The following is an 18,043-nucleotide window of genomic DNA, read 5'->3' as shown; positions in this document are numbered from 1 at the left end:
TACCTTTTGGAGACTAGAATGTCATAAAAAATATAATAAAATTAAAATCTTAAAAACAAATCCATCTTCTGGGACTCCCAGATCCTATTGACAAGCATTGATTATCAAATAATAAGTAAGAAAAGATTAGTTGCACCTGAATTAGCTCCGTTTTCTGGTAATGCTAAAAATTGCACAGATTCCATTAACTTGTCTCTAGCAATTGAAAACAAACAAGTATTAGAAACAAGGTGAACAATGAGATTTAAACTGGTACATAGATACACATCCCAAAAGAAATCAGATAGCAGGCATGAGATAAAAACACTATTAGACAATCTCTCTTGCTTCTTACAAAGAGTTTGGCTTAATAGGCATGTTTTCATTGACCTTCCTTATAGAATTACCACTTTGCGAGGAGAATGACTAGAATTTTGGATGTATTCATCCATGTCATTCAAAATGGTGTCATTATCAGAGATGAGGTTAACTTACACATGCAATAAAAGCAGGAGGAAAACATCTTCTCCATAGTAGTGTGTTTAAATAATCTTGGGTCTGAAATTCACAGTATTATTTAAGTTGCTAGAATCTTAAATTCGCCCTTATAAACCAAACAGCTTTTACTAACTACTGCATGCCAGGGCATAAGTTTCTCACTGCATATAAATCAGGCTTTTTTGGAAGCTGCATTAACCCTTTGAAGACTCTAAAATTAGAAGGATTTATTAATTTATTCATATGTTGATGGTAACTGTCAGATAAAGTATGAAATACTGAGGGAGATACTTTAAAACAGAAGAATGAAACTGGCACATTTGACACAACCGTGCAGTAGACAAAAAAAAAAAAAAAAAAAAAAAAGACAAAAAGGGAAACCTAAGAGAGAAGAAGGAAACGTACAGATGTTGTAGTGTATCCAAGATACTCACTGTTTTACAGAATTTAAAATTATACATATAGATTTTATAGAAACAGGTTATTTAAGTATAGATATTAATTTCAGTGATGGTGTCACTAGTTTAAAAATTTCCCTAAGAGGAAAATTTTCTGACCTACACGCTTCAGTGGATATATATGTCAGGTAGAATTCATTTATCTTATTTAAAATGGTGCCCTCAGTATTAAACAGAGAACTTTGGATTTTTATATAAGTATGGTATTTAACAGACAGACCTCATGTTACTTTATATACTGAATAACCTATACAAAAAGAGAGCTATTGTGTGTAACTTTGTTTAGGTCCTGGGATCATTCTGAAAACTGACATCACACCCTCATTAAAGAATGGTTTTGAAATGAGTCATTTGTAAGGAGGAGTCATGCCTGTTATAGATTGCCAATAGTATTTGATACCTTTTAAATGTAACTTTTCTTTACATCAGTGATAGCATTCTGTTCAAATCCAGAAGTGTGACCACGGTGTGTTTTAAAGGATTGAAGCCTGAAAGAATACACCGTGGTATCAGAATCTTAATCCTCCAGGCATATAAGGAACTCAGTGATGCAAACAGATTAAAACATAATAAGAGGGAGCAATGCTAGAATATATAAGTCAATAGGAAAGTGATGGCATTATCTTTGTCCAGAATAAAAATGATCACTTTGGAGAACATTTTCAGTAATTTTCTTTAATTATTTTTACTTCCTGGTATCTAGAAAAGCTTTAACTTTGGAAAGATTTCTGAGAGTCAACAATTGCCTTCTTTGTGGCCATTTTCTTTACCTTCTAGGAGTATTTATTCCTTCTCTCCTAGATACCTCAGAGGATGATCTTTCTTCCAGACTTTCTGTCTTTTGGCCTTCTAAAAGAATCATTTAATCTTTCTGATATGTGATCATATGCAGTCTTATGGTTGGTTAATAATAATAGCAAATTAGGGAAAGTAGGGAGAGAGAGAGAAAATGAATGTGGGGAGAAAAAAAAATCTTTCTAATGCAGAATTAAAAATGCAGGACTGATATTATTACTATACAATACCAGTTGAATCAATATAGATGAAGACTTTCCTTTGTTTAGGAGAAGTGGGAAGAGATGTGAGCATAGTGGGGTCACCCTGGAGTTGGAATAACTATGCCAGTGAGTCACACCAGGTCCTATTATGCTCTGTTGGAGATATCCCAGTTGGGGCCAAAACTCTAGATATCTGCTTCCAGAGATAATGCTGATTTGCATACTACTTGCCCTGCGGCCATTCTAGTTTTTTATGTTCGTAAATGTCATTCATCACCATTCCAACCGAGCACCTAAGTATTTCAAGAATCCTCTGAGATGTAAAATAAACTGCTTAAATACGTGTATTAGTGTTCTATTGCCTGTCACGCTAAATTTGGTCTTATATTCAGAGCTTTTCCAATCTCCTTTATTTAAAAACTTTTTGTGTGTGTTTTGTTTTTTTCCTCACCTTTTTTTTAATTGGAGGATATTTGATTTACAATGTTGTATTAGTTTCTGGTATACAGAATAATGATTCAGTTTATATATATATATATACAGACACACACACACACACACATATTCTTTTTCATTACAGGTTACTGTAAGTCATTGAATATAGTTCCCTGTGCAATATAGTAGTACCTTGTTGTTTATCTGTTCTGTACATAATAGTTTGTATCTGCCAATACCAAACTCTCAATTTATCCCTCCCTCCTCCTCTTCCCTCCCCCAGTGACCATACGTTTATTTTCTATGTCTGTGAATCTCTTTCTGTTTTGTAAATAAGTTCATTTGTGTCACTTTTTTAGATTCCACATATAAGTGGTATCATATGATATTCTCTGATGGACTTACTTCACTTAGTATAATAATCTCTAGGTCCATCCATGTTACTGCCAATGACATTACTGAATTCCTTTTTATGGCTGAGTAGTATTCCATTGTATGTATATGTATATACAACATTTTCTTTATCTATCCATTGATGGACATTTAGGTTGCTTCCATTAGCCAGCAATCTCTTTTAAATCCTAGCCAATGTGTCTTGTTATTTTAGTTTTGGGCTTTGCAGTATATGTCCTTTGACCTACAAAGTTGGTCTCTTATTTCCCTGTGAAATGCACACTTCTGTGTGGTAATCATTTCACTTTCTCATCTCTTTACCTGGATCACCCTCTCCCTGCTCTCTACTGCCTGTTGAAACCCTGATCATCTTTTGGATTGCAGATCAAGCACCATCTCTTCTACAAAGCCTTTCACAATATTACAGTCTATACTTTTCTATTTATGTTGTTTGACTTTCATATAACATTGTTCAAAATGTAATTGATCATTAATGCTTTCCCCATACTCGTTTCAAATCAAGTTTCTAGTTTCCCAGGTAAAGAGATACAGTCTTCCAGACTACAGAATTTTAGAAGTGGGTGGACATAGGTTCATTTACCACAAATCTTTACCTGACATGGCACCTGTTCCACAGTATTCTATTGAAGATGCCTTTGCTTGAAAAATTCCAATGCACAAAGCTGGAGTTTTGTTCATTCTTACCTTGTGAAGGATTGAGTATGTCTTCCGAAAACTCAGTGCTGAATTACACATATCTAAATACTCCCACTGAATATGAGTTGTCTTTACTCTGGTGGGACATTTGAGTTGTATTGTTTTCACTTGAGAAGCTATGTCAGAGTCCTTTTCACAAACAAACAAACAAATGCTCCTTCCATTTAGTATAGAATTGTGTTTCTGTACCAGGTCTCCTCAGGGTACCTGTTAAGAAAGAGATGTTCCCGTTTATCTGTGTGCCTTCACTTCCAAACATCTGTTGCTGCCCCAGGTAATGTCTACAGTACAGAATGGGGGGAGGGGAGCAGCTCCATTTTGAACATTAATTTCAGAACATGGTGCCACGGGGCACAATTCTGTCTGTTCCGTTGGTTCCCAGTGTGTGGTTTAGAGTCTCATTTTTCTAATCTATTTTTGGTGCTTCCATATCAGATTTCCTGATACCCTTTTGCTTTCATTCCTTAACATGTGTTTCCACTTAATTTCACCTTTCTTCATCTCAGAGCATTATCTCTGTGTTGTCAATATGTATGCCAGAAAAATTCATTCTGGTAGACCTATTATTATGTCCAAAGGGGTACGGACACTTGAAACCATCCCTGAAGGTGTGCAGGTGCACGGAATAGCAAGTGCAAATGCTCCAAGCACTCCAAATACCCAGCTACAATTGGATTCCGTTGAATATGATCTAGGCTAGTGGTTTCTGGTGTCTGAATGCAGCCGTGGCGAGACATCCAGAAACATTGTGCGATGCAGGTGCACGCCAGAGGATTGGTACTGCGAAGCTGCCATGCTTTGACTATTTGATAGCATTGTAATAACTTTCTCTTTGAAATGTGCTCTCTGCCTATCAAAAGCAGATAGAACAGCATTTCACCGCTGAGGTGAAATCGGGAAGCCAGATTGGCAGTGCCACCACCTCAAAATACGTTTCTCTCATAGTGTTTTAATTATATGAGACATGTTTCTAAATTCTGATTTCTCAAGGCCAATTGTTAGGAAATAATTTAAGTCCCTGGTATCCTGTACCCAACGTTTTATCATCATATCACTGCCAACACAGGAACCAGCATCCTTGTGAAATAAGCAAATGAGCATATTGTAACAAGATCTTCCTTAAACTAAAAATATACATATATATATATATATATATATATATATATATATATATATAAAGGGTGGTGGGGAAGGGTGTAGCTCAGTGGTAGACTGAATGCCTGGCATGCACGAGGTCCTGGGTTCAATCCTCAGTACCTCCATTAATAAATAAATAAAAGTAATTACCTGCCCTCCAAAAAAAATTTAAAAAGAAGCAAAAACAAATCCCACATCTGTGTATTTGTATGTCAGTTACTTGATTAGTAAAACAGCCTAGATCACTGTGCAGAAGAGAGAAACATGGGAAATACAAGGTGACGATGAAAGATCACTTTAGCTAAAATAAATCGATTGATTCTCTGATGTCACATTTTCCCTTACCCTTCCCTTTTCTTCCCTGCATGAGGAGTACACCAAGCTTGTTAAAAATTGTGCTACAGTTAAGCCTGGCAGTCCTATGAAGACTAGCAGAACAAAAAGCTTGTTGGTAAAATTATAATATTAAGATACTCCTTTGTTTTCTTTTCTTTTCTGACACAGGGAAAAAATTTTTGAGACAATTTTCTAACACTGTCTCTAGAAATAATATTGAAAGTGAAATTTTTACCCTTTTCATCATCAGGTTGAAATCCGAAGGTTTATTTTTAACTATGCTCGTAAATGGGACAGAGAAATCATAAATGGAAATAATTTAAATGAATATAGACTGTTAAGGTGTCATTTATAGGGAATGACTCACCCCATCATCATAACAAGTGTAAGGGGTTTATGGGATGGTAAAGGGAGGTAAGAGAATAATAATCAACATTGCGAAAAAAGAGAGAACTCTTTATGGCAGAAAAATGTCAGTTCACAGGATGTCGCGAATTATGTCTATTTACTGAAAGAAACATTTTATTAGAGGTTTGTGGGGCTGAATTCTGACGAGATTTCTATTTTAGCCTTGATGTTTATAATATACCTGAATTAACTATGATTTGTTGTACTCCTAGAGAAGTGTGTAATGCATGTGTGAATTTGTGTGTGTGTGTGTGTGTGTATTTATGTGTGTGCTGAAGAAAGAAAAAGGCAGTAAGAGCAAGTTGTTGTTACATCATTAAAATCTTTCAATAGGAAACTGGTACTGGTACAAATAAACTGTCAGTCTAAGGTCCTGGTCTGTCTGTGGCTGTTTAGTGGTAGATCATCCATGATGGGAGTCTTCTATAGATTCTGTAGAGTAAATCTCTACAACACGTGTGGACAGCCATAAACAGAGACTGGGTCATGGCTCTTGCTTTCCCAGACAGCTAACTAGGCGTTATGAAAGCTTACATTGGTGAAAGAAGGTAAATTTGAAATTTAAAAAAAGAAAAATGAGAACAAATAAAAAATGAACTTCCATTTAGAGGACTGTCTACTTAGAAACAGCTCTAATTTTAAGATGCTGTTAGAAATAATAGCAACCACTCCACTGAGAGATGAGTACCCCTCCTAGTTAAAGCTACTTACAAAGCAGAAATAAAGCCAGTTTGTTGACAGTCATCAGGCACAGAAGATTCTCAAATATCCTCAAATATCCTTCCCCCATGGCTACAGCACTTTAGAACTTCCTTACTGATGTTCTGATTTCTGGATTTTGGTTTTCAGATTTCTAAGACAGGGACATTTATTTCTTGATTATAGAAATTAAATCAGATGCACATCTGAAACTCTTATTCTGGAAACTATATGCATGTTTTCTGATGTACAAATATGTGGGCTCTGGAGGCAGCAGGCGAGTTTGAAACTAAGGGGAAGAAATCCTTTTATGTTTTCTAATATTTCCCTAAGTGTTAACAAATTAGTTGCTAGTCTCTCTCTTTGGGTGGTGTGGTAAAGTGCTTTGAAGACAGGGAAAATAAGCTTATCTTCTGATTTGTGATAAATTCCTCCCTGAGAGTGAGACAGATTAGAATAAAGAAGTAGATTTACTCTGAAGGAAGAAATTTTATGGACTGGTTTCTCGACACGTTTCCTTTGTGGTGAACACCATCAGGTCATAACAGGCAAGGATATTTCCCCTGACTTCTCCCAAAATAACTGTGTTTGACAGAAGCCCCTTAATCTTTGTTAATCCTTGCTGGTTTAAAGAGTGTTTAAATCTGATACTTAGTAATTGTTGGACCCTGTTAACTATCTTGAAATGGCTATGCACGCTTCATGATATAGTGACGTTACAAGGTTAAAATCACACTGTGAACTTTAAATTTTGGTAACGTTTGTGAAAGAGTGCTAAAATCCAATGATTTTAAGGCAGATAATTTGATGTTTTACCTAAACATTTTTTCCTCACGTAGATATAACTTTCACAGTCGCAGTTCCTTTGAAGGTATATTTTGGCAGAAAACGATTGCTTGCCTAACATTTTAAAGATTAAGTTAATTGAATGCCTTAGTCTAGGTTAAAGAGAGAGAGCTTTCAGATTTGTCAGCCAATATGAATATGCAGATTTCAAACATCTTTATGTCAAAATCAATTTGAATTATATAAAATTCTAAAAACAGAAGTGATCAAGTTGTTGATTCAATCAGATTTCACATTGACAGTTGTAGGGCAACGGGAAAGATGAAAATGTCGTTTATTGGGGATTTTAAATAAAAAGATTTATACATATATGTAAATTATATACAGAAGGTTTTATATTTATAAGTATGTTTATATATGTTATATACATATATTTATGTTATTCTTTATGTTATAAATGTGGGACTTTTCCTGTGTGTTTTTTCTATTCACTTGTATTTCTCTTATGGTAGTTACTGATTTTTAATTTTCAGGAATGCATTGGATATGCATTTGAGGTTTCAAATTTTGTCTCGACTATTTCCTGGAGAAAGCTCAATTTTAATATACATATGCAAATGAAGATCTATACACATGGGTGTGTGTGTGTATGTGTGTGTGTGTATGTGTGTGTGGTTTATGGTGCAGCTGAATTGCAAGTACTTGTAGTCGTTTGAGTAACTATAGCTTCTGAAAAAAAATTGTATAAATTAAGATGCAAAATTGAGCTAATTAAGAGGATGGTGTTTAGATCCCTCCCCTTGGGACCTTGTATAATAGTCAGATGTGACTATTGTAGTATAGAAAGTGATTCTTAATACTAAACAAGTATTTAAATTGATCTGATTGTCACATGATTCTTCAGGGAATTATGCATTTAAAAGATTAGATGCTGTAAACTTCCTGTATAGACAGAACTGCCCAGAGTTCCAGCTGCTGGACTTCAGAATTGTTTTCACTTTGCCATGTAAACATCCTTATCTCTCAGTTTCTCTCATCCGTGTACCATTTGGATTATTCCATCTTTCTTGGCAAAGGGTGCATTCTATGAAAGGGATAATCACGTTATATTGAGGAAGGGATAAAAATGAGGGTAACTGATTTCTTTGTAACCCCAGATTAGTCCAGAAGAAAAAGTGAATCTTGGATCAGTTATTTTTGCTTTGATTTCTTCTTTCCAGGCCCTCTAAATTTGCTTTTTTGATAACAGCTATCTAATCTGTGCAAATAGTGGCTGTAAATATAACTTGGTTGTTTTCCGTTTTCAGAGTCTGTAATTCAGCATATCTATTCTGAGATTCATTTTCCTTAAGGTACAGGAAGAAGTTTTATTATCTACCTTTAAAGTCCTAGTGCTTGAGAAAATCTTCTACGCTATTATTCATTATTATACACAGTTTATTGAGGCGATTTTTAAAAATATAGTAGAGGGTGTGTGTGGCAGAAGTCCTCCCAGTCGACCCCCCTTCCCTTAAGCCCCTGGCCCCCGTCTCCTCCCCCCGCCTCGCTCCTTCTGCCTCTTCCTTTACTTAGTGTTCCTTCTTTTTTTCCACGTGTATCATTATGTCTTTTTTTTTTTTTTTGGTCTAGCTAGTCATTCATTATTTACTACCTATGTGTCTTTTTTTTATCCTATCTAGTCATCTATTTATTTACGTTACTTCAGACATAATTCCCCTCTCTCATAAACTCTTACTTGACCCTTGGCAGCTTAGTTCCCTTTATGCTCAGTTTCTGCTGCTTGTACAAAAGTGTCCCTTTGATTTTTCTCCACTGACTGTGCCCTGCTGCTGTCAAAATTACAGTCTAATCGCAAGGTGAACAGCTTATAATATGTCATAATCAATACTCCAGATTTGCTCCCTAGGATGTGACACAAAGGAGTCGCGTAAAAAGCCGCAGAGTTTCAGTGGTGAAATGCAAACAACCGTTTTCTGTTGATGGTGTCAAAGTCAAGGTCGATTTACACTTTCGTACATCTGCATTATTCTATCTCATTCACTCTCTTCTTAAACTCATATTGGATTCATTCAGTGCTAGGCTCTCCAGATGGCTGAAATTGAGTCCAGTCAATATTGGAATATAAACCTATGTTACCGTATTTCAAAGAGGGTGTATGGGTTGTAAATGAATTTTTTTTTTTAAATCACAGCTTTAAAAGATACAAAAGTATGACCAAGTGAAATAGATAGTAAAGTTTTCTGGTGTATTTTTGAAGGATAAAATTGGTCGAATGAAATGATATGTATTTTTTTTTCTAACACTGACTGACACAGATATAGAGCCATAATATTTATGATTCCCTTGCAGAATAGGTAATATAAAAGATACCTGATATTTCATTTTCCTTTTTTTTATAGCCTTATCTTTTTTGATATTAAACTCTTCTGATATCCTGTTGTTTGTTTAATTTCTGCTGTACTTTAAATCCACACAGGAAGACTTTCTAGACAATTTTATATGCCTAGATTCTTCTGTCCGTCTGTCTAACAACCTTTCAAATCATAGACAGGGTTTGAGATCTGTGGGTAGACAGTTCGGTTTGAGACTACATTTCAGGATTCTTGCCTGCATTACATAGCAAACAACATATTTTATTCACTCATAGGTAAATATATTTTTAAAAGCATGACAAAATTAAAATAGAAACAAGCCACCAAGTTACTTTTTTTAAAAACATTTCACATGTGAATGATACATGCTATGAAATACCACAGTATTTTTGTTCTGTCAAAACACCATTTTGACTCCTTTCTAAAAGAATTTAGTCTCGTAGAAAATTATTTTATCCTAAAACCTTTTGAGATACATTGTGTTTTTTTTTCTTTTTGGATAAGGAATTATTTATCTGTTTTTAATATGTACTCAGATTTTGTTTAAACTATACATTTATCAATGCTGTTAAATTTGCTGCTTTCCATTTTAAATATCTTTATGTAGACTGTTTTCCTTGCAGAGGGCATTATACATTTGTAGGGATCCTCTTGCATCAATTAAATGGCAATCCCAAGGGTTCCCAAACGTGTAGGGAATTCTGTTCCCATCACATAGAGGTACATTGTAAATATCCTCTCTTGAAAAAAAAAAAAAAGGTTCTGATGTAGAAAAGATGGTTAAACATAAGGAGAACAACCATTTGCAGATGAAAGCAACAACCAGAAAGATGTAGTAAAAGTTATAGTTTAAAATATTGAGGTCATGGACATATGTGTCTGTAGTCATAATGAAGGAATTTTCTTTGAGATTTTCTTATTCAGCATCTTTGAAATAGTGATTATTAAATAATGCTGTATTTAGATTATCTGCCTGCTTATTGACAAAAGAGAAGCAAAAATTCTCACAGACAGCATTAACCTTTAGAACAGGAAATCATGATTTGTCATTCATTCTGAACTATGTTGACTAAATCCATTTTCACCTACTTACACCCAAAACAAAAAACTGCAGTGAAGAAAACTGATTACACGTTCCATACGCAAATCTAATACAATAGGAGTGTGCACTTTTTGACAAGCTTATTCATAACACATTCTGATGGAAAATTCCATTTGCTTCTCTCAGTAGGAAAAGCAGGCTTTTAAAGGAAACCTTTTATTTCATAACTGTCACCAAAATAACAATTACAAGCAAAATAGGGATAAAACATGAAAAAAAAAAAAAAAAAGCAGCTTAGGACTTGCTATGGAAGTTTGCTATCCAGTTTTTGCCCTGTTATTTGATTTGAAAAATTAATCCTGGTAATCCTTTTTGAAGTTCCTGTTTCCAGGATGGGTTACAGAACAAAGCCCTAACTGATATCCCCAGGAGATTAGTTTACAGAGATGTTCTATTCTGCTGAGAATGATTCTCCAATGGCCACTTTTTACTTCTTCCCAGGCTATGGGAATTCGTTAATACCTAGAGAATAGGCTTGAAATAAAACCATTGTCTCAACCAGCAGGTTTATGCAACCATCCTGAAATGTTTTAATTACTGTTTTCTTTTCCTTTTTAATTAAGAGACCAGAGGTCAAGCAGGCCCAGTGAGAGTTGATCGCAGCCTCGGTAGAACTGTAAAGGCAACCCTAATGATTGGATTTGCTGTTTTCTCTTTTGTGTTACAGAACCGGAAGAGTGCGTTAATTGCACAGATGAATGCCGAGTGCTTGGTCATTCTGACAGGTGTTGGATGCCACAGTTCCCTGCAACCAATCAGGCTGAAAACGCAGATTACCGCACAAATCTCTTTGTACCCACAGTGGAAGCTAATGTGGAGACTGAGACTTACGAAACTGTGAATCCCACTGGGAAAAAGACTTTTTGTACATTTGGAAAAGACAAGAGAGAGCACACGATTCTCATTGCCAATGTGAAACCTTATTTAAAAGCCAAACGTGCCCTGAGCCCTCTCCTCCAAGAGGTCCCCTCCGCATCCAGCAGCCCAACCAAGGCAGGCATCGAGCCTTGCACCGCCACCAAAGGCTCTCTGGATGGCTGCGAAGCGAAACCGGGAGCTCTGGCCGAAGCGAGCGGCCAGTACTTGCCCACTGACAGTCAGTATCTGTCCCCCAGCAAGCAACCGAGAGACCCTCCCTTCCTGGCTTCTGAGCAGATGGCGAGGGTCTTCGCAGATGTGCATTCGAGAGCCAGCCGGGATTCCAGCGAGATGGGCGCTGTCCTGGAGCATCTCGACCACCCCAACAGGGATCTGGGCAGAGAGTCCGTGGATGCTGAGGAAGTCGTGCGAGAAATCGACAAGCTTCTGCAAGACTGCCGGGGAAATGACCCTGTGGCTGTGAGAAAGTGAAAGGAAAAAAAAAAAAAAAAAGCATTGGCATTTTCGTCTCTTCTGTCGATTTAAAAATGATCCCTCCTGGTGACAACTCGTTTTTACAGGGATGAAGAAAGACCGATGCTGCTTTAAGGCTTTTAGTGAACATCTGAAGTGCCCACAAGTACTTTCTTTACACTGCTGTTTCTTTTTCAGAGATAACAATGGTTTTGTTTTGATCAAACTTATATTAGGACAGAATTAATGATGCTCAAAGAGAAGAGGAAAAAAAAAGAAGAAAAGAGAAAAGAAAAAGGAGGATGAAAAGGCGAGTTACCTTTTGACAATCTGTGAGGAAGGTATGCAGTGGGAGAATGGACGTTTTTTCTGATCACTCTAAGACTGTCCTCCGTGATTTATGCTGACTTAACTGTTTACCTATAAACCCCATACAAAGCAGGGTCAGAATTTGTGATCTGTGGTAGATTTCTAGCAGTCACCACAGGCTTCTACTGAAAGTCCTGAAAAGACCTTGCAGTAGTCCTGAGCTACACCAAACATGAACACATCTTTGTGGTGAACATTTCTGTATAAAGTTACCTACCACACATATAAACACAAAGAACATTCCATATCATTAGTCGAAAAAAATTTTTTTTAAAACTTGGTCATTTGTAAAAAACACCTCATGTCGTATAAAAGTTAAATGTAAAATGGTATGGTCCATTTTGTCCTGCACACACATAGACTAATTCACTTCATTAAAGGAGAAGAAAATTTAAAGGTTTAAAATGCCTCATTAGCATTTTAGTGTCCAGCAAACAGACTAAATAGTGATAGATGTGTTTTCAATTTGACCTAGAAAAGTTCTGAAAAAGAGTGACCATCGAGGGATGATATTCAGAGACAATTAACGCAATTGGTATGTTTCATTCATTTGTGGACACTAAAATAGCTCAGGAAAGTGAACATGTCTTAGACATAACACAAATCACCTGACCATTTAAATGTGCAAAATGTAAGAAGATTCAATGTGTTTACATCAAATGACATATTTTTATTGATTTATTGCAGATTCAGTGCATATGAGCCAAATTGTTGAGTGTATAAGAGCTATATTGTGTATTTTATTAAATTAATATATAGTTGTGTTGCAAAAATATTTGGGCTTATATTGTAAATGGCAAGTGTTGCCTCGGTAGCTGTCGAACTCTATGAGTTTTGTTTTTTTCCCTGCTTCCTTTTCCCCATGGAGTGTTGGAAGCAGTGCCTCAGAGCGAAGTCTCTCGTTTAATGTATAGTCTACCAAGTACTGCAGTACATAATCTGTTCAAAATGTGTTTGAGTGAGCTGATGGAGCTAACTGAAAGGTCAAAAAATCCATCCGTCAGTCATGGTTATGTGCAAGTTCTTGTAGAAGCTTTTATTAAAGTCATGCTGAATCACAAGAATTACATTTGTAACAAGACTTGAACCTTCTTCATGTTTGTTCAATAACATTCAGCTTCTGCCTGTGTAGATATCATCCTGTTGATTGGTTCTCAAAAAGTATCTTAAGTGGTTCAAGATGTGTGTTTCCCATTATATTTCAAAACCATAAAAAATGCTTTAATGCATGTGTGGTACCAGCACTGGTTACTTGCATTGTGTAGTGTTTTTCAAGAGGTCTGGGTCTTAACAAAAGGTTTGCCTTTTTTTTTTTCCTCCAATGCTCTTCTGCCTCTTTTTATTGGTGTCCTTTGAGAACAATACACCTTCTACTCCTGCATTTGGTTGCACCTTTTCTTGTGACATTTAGCAAGTTTCAAACTTCCTTCCATACTAGGCTAGGAAACCTCAAATTTCAGGAATTGGGAAAAAATCAAATTAGCACTTGCAGAAGCAGCAGCAGATGGGAAAATGCCTTGATTGACATTTTCCTTCAGCGTTGAAAATTTTTGGCATTTTATAGCTTCATGACAAACAGTTTCCAGCCCATACCTTCGAAAATGTGGTGCTGAGTTTAAATAAAGGCTGTTTGTGCATTGGGGCAGAAAAATGCATTATTTGCAAACTGGTGGAGAATTCTGTGCCTTCATTCCTGGCCACTGAGCCAGTGTAGAAACAGCATAAATGTCATAAAACCCTTCTATTAAAAACAAAAACAAAAGCAAAAACAAATATTGAGGTGAATTCAGTTTTGTAATTTTAAACCTCAAAACATCCCACTGAAAATAATTTCCCTCAAATGCCGTCAAGATTTTAGACTGTACCTCGTTTGCAAAACTGCTTTGAAAGGGAAGAGTGGACAACTCCCATCAGCCTTATTCTCTTGAGAACTGTATTTGGTTCCTAGTAACAGCCTTTCCAAAGCTTGAATCGGTTTTTATTATTCGTAGATGTTTAAATCAGAAAAGAAGGGATCTTGTACATGAGAAACCTAATTGACTCTCTATATTTTGGACAATTTATGTATCTGAAATGTGTTGTCTTTGTTATATGATGTTATTATTATTATTTTTGCCAGGAGACTACAGGTTGATTTAGTGTGATAGCTGAAATTTGATGGAAAACTGATTGACATTTAGTCTTACCAAGTGTTGCCTCTCTCTTACTAGACAGATAGACCAGTAGTAAAATCTAAGGCAGTATGTAAATGAAATCAACAAAGAGAGTAGGGTTTATTTTTCAAACGTTCTTAACGCCGAGTAACCAGTTGTTCAATTTATTATATGTGTCTGAAGACATTAAAACACTATCAGATTTTAAGGATTGGTTGTGCCAATGTTTGAGGAATTACCTTTAGGCTCTGTCACCAGTGATTTACTAGTGATAGCTGTTTAACACATTATCTGTATTTAGTAGTGATTTTTTATTTACAAGTTGGTGGTAATTTAGCAGTCAGGACTCTAAGCTTTTATAGTTGAGTTGAAGGAACCTCGCTTTGATTCATCTGGCTGGCAACTGCCTTGATCACAGACCTCTGGTGCTTGGCTTCCAAGGAAGTCCATGAGATGCCAAAATTACCCTTTTGGGGAGCAATATGCTCTCAGGGGTGATGCATGATCAAACAGTGATATTTCAAGGGGTTTTAGCATCATTCAGAATGTGAAAAAATTATTTAATTCACATCCTCCAGTGACTAACCCCTCAAAAAAAAAAATCCCACACATTCAAAATGAAAAATAATACTTTGTCTTTTAGGTCCTTAAAAGCACAGAAAAATAATTTATAGAAATCTTCATAAGAAAGTCAGAACTCTAAACATTGTTTATTGATGAATGAAAAAAAAAATCAGTAACAAAACTATTTTTCCATTAGATGTTAATGATGAAAGATCTTTACATCAAAGTTAAAAGTAGTGAGAATCAGTGTTAGTTATACCTATACCAAAGTAAACATTAAAGAGACATATCATGCAATTTCAAACAATGCTTTCATATTGTGTCTTAACCTGACAGACTTATCTTTACTGCAGGCAATATGCAAAGACTGGCTCACTACTCCGTAAATGAATTGAATCCCTGGTTGGGAAATTGACTGGTTTTGTTTGCCTAAATTAGCTGAGATCTTGTAAAACACATGATTTCCCTTTAAAGGATCTAGGTACTGCTCAATTTAAAAAAATGACACCATAAAAAAAAAAAGTCATGTAGCAATAGAGCAGTGTGCTTTATTAGAACAGAGTTAAAAGCTGTTTATTGCCTAATGGAGTAGAAGTTGCTGAGGTCAACAAGTAGACTGAGGTCTGGCATACTATATGCCTACTCATTATTGTCTAATTACATTCTTTTGACAACAGACAGCATTTATCAGAGAGTTCATTCAAATGAGAGTTTTGGCTATCAAGATGTGTTGATTGGAAATGTAACTGAATGAGATGAATAAAGTCTGACTCTCCGTGGCCCCAGTGTTTTGCAGGTTGGCTATTCTCATTTATCAGCCCCATCACTCCATAAGGTTCTTAGCTGCACCAAGTAATTGGTGAACAAAGACAACAACAACAAAAAGCAGCATACATTGTATGGATTTATCTCAATGCTATTGTTTAATGGCTGTGTTTAATGTGACCTATATGGAAAATGAGGACTCCGAATAAAAAGCTATTACTAATAGTGGCGTTGCCGTCCCTTGAATTCATTAATACACAAGCGATGTGTTCTACACGGCGTACCACAGGGACCCTGATCATAATTATTTTGGAAAGCAACCACAGCATCACAACTGTTTTTGCTAGTTATTTATTTGCCAGTAAAATCAGCTTTGGGAAAAATGTATTGAACAATAATGTCACTAGGTTCTCCATGGGAATGGGTTACCCATCTTTCAGATAGCTTAGATAATTTGGATAGTCAAAAAATTACCATGGAGTCATAGCCTAACAATACCTGTGGTTTTTAATATTTATAATTGATGATAATTTGGTACAAGAGCCTAAAGGGCTTTAGAAAAATCATTTTTATAAGACCTCTCGTAATCTTATATGACTGATGAAACCACATATTTATAAATGGCATTTGCAAGTATATACATGTTTAGTGTCGCATCTTAAAAATATAAGCCACTCTTTCTACTCATTCAACAAACATTTATTGAATTCCTACTGTGTGTGTTCCCTAGAATATTATGTCCCAGGATTAAACAGTAAATAAGGGCTGGTGCCTGGGTCACAGTGTGGTGGGAAAAACAAATAGGTAAGTTCTAATACACATTACTCTTAATAAATTGGATTTCCTGCTTGCATTTTTCTCTCAGTTACTCCATTCATCCCGTATTTCTGCCATCTCACCCTCAATGGGTGGCATCTTCTAAATTGCAAACCAAAATAGTATTTTGCCCCTGTAGATGTTTTCTTTTAATTTTCCTTTTCTTCTCACAGGTTAAATTATATCAAGAAGAGTAACTGCTTTTCCATATTTAAGAAGATCTTTCTGATTTAGACTTATCAGGATAGACTAACTGGCCCATCTATTCATTATTTTGCTTGTTTACTTGTTAACTTGTTTCTCTTTCACTGAGCATCACTTAGATGACAGGTGCCGTACAAGGACTGTAAGGTCCAAAGAACTAAACCGATTACATTTCACCCTCAGAGTACTTGTAGTTTGTGCCTAGGTGATAGGCACTAACACAGTGATTAACCTGGTATTACTATTACCTTTTTATAATAAAAATAATTTCACTTTAAGAAGAGCAAAACTATATGCCTGGCATGCCATTCATTGCTTTCAAGTGTGAGAGTTGAACAAGCTGTTAATTGACTCACCTGAACCAGCTGACCAACTTGAGGGAGCTTGGAATCATTCAAATGAAAAACCCTACCTGACCAGGCTCCAATGAGGAATTTGTGAGTAGAACTTATAGCACAGACTTACTCCATGTCAATGAAATAGTAAAGCCCCTCAAATTATGTTTTTTTTAAGTAGATATGCTCAAAAGATACAATTTGAGAAACACAGAGAACAATTCTTTGTAGGATTGGAAGAGAACCTATTCTTAAGCATCACCATAGCATCAATACAGCACACAGAAATAGATCATCAGGTTAATGGACCATCCTTAACCTCTTTATTACATGCTTTCAGAGACGGCTGCACATGGTTCACCAAGGAAATATATTGTTTTCTGTTCATGTTAGACATCAATAATACTGAACAACCTATTGTACATTAGGGATGTTCAGTATTTATAAAAGAGGGTTCATGTTCTTTTATTGTTCCCCCTTTTTAATATTTCAGAAAGAGTTATCAAAAAATAACAGTTTTTTCAAACTGTTTTAAGTGATAATGAGTATCTTACATTAATTAAGGGAGGGAAGATTTCAATGTGCTTTTATAAATTTTGTATCACACAGGCTAATATTACTCATAAGGTCAAATAGGCCTTCCGTTTTTTGGCTTACAAATGAAACATTTCACTTTGAAAGGAGCAACTTATAAATGATCTATAGCATCCTAATAGACTAAATTTTGATTGTGATATATATTTAAAAATTTAGTTTCCTAAAGTTACAATCTGAGTCAAATTATTTCATAATATTTTTAAAAGATTGTCAGAAAACAAACATAAACAAGTTTGGAACCCTCTTTTTCCTCACCGTATACAGATTATCACTATATTTTGTTTAAAATATTGGTGTTCAGCACAACTTCTGTGAAAATTATGCTTATTTCTCTAAGGGCTTATATCATCAGGCAGGCCAACTAAAAGAATGCTTACACGAACCTAAATTAATATTGATAAATTCTGTTTGGAGAGAATTTTCCAGTTCACAGAGGAGTTTAACAAATTTACAGGACATTACAGAATTAAGGATTCTGAAGCTCGAGGTAGATGAACTTATGAAAGGGCAATTAGCTTGGAAACCTTAAGCCCACACTTGAACTCAATATCCACTTTCTCTGTTCCACATTTTGTGAATTCTGAAATCTT

At 35.6% G+C, this 18,043-nt stretch overlaps 1 protein-coding gene across 1 annotated transcript in view; it reads left to right on the top strand.

Annotated features, from left to right (window-relative positions):
* The window catches only part of PCDH17 (protocadherin 17), a 98,423-nt gene extending 82,697 nt beyond the window's left edge, over positions 1-15,726 (top strand). The window contains 1 exon segment of the mRNA XM_006190086.3: positions 10,986-15,726. Within this exon segment, the coding sequence (XP_006190148.2) occupies positions 10,986-11,668 (683 nt within the window). The 3' untranslated portion in view covers positions 11,669-15,726.
* The last annotated feature ends 2,317 nt before the right edge of the window (positions 15,727-18,043 follow it).

The sequence above is a fragment of the Camelus ferus genome, chromosome 14 (genome assembly GCF_009834535.1).
Source record: "Camelus ferus isolate YT-003-E chromosome 14, BCGSAC_Cfer_1.0, whole genome shotgun sequence".
Lineage (NCBI taxonomy): Eukaryota > Metazoa > Chordata > Mammalia > Artiodactyla > Camelidae > Camelus > Camelus ferus.
This window is presented reverse-complemented; position numbering and strand designations above follow the sequence as displayed.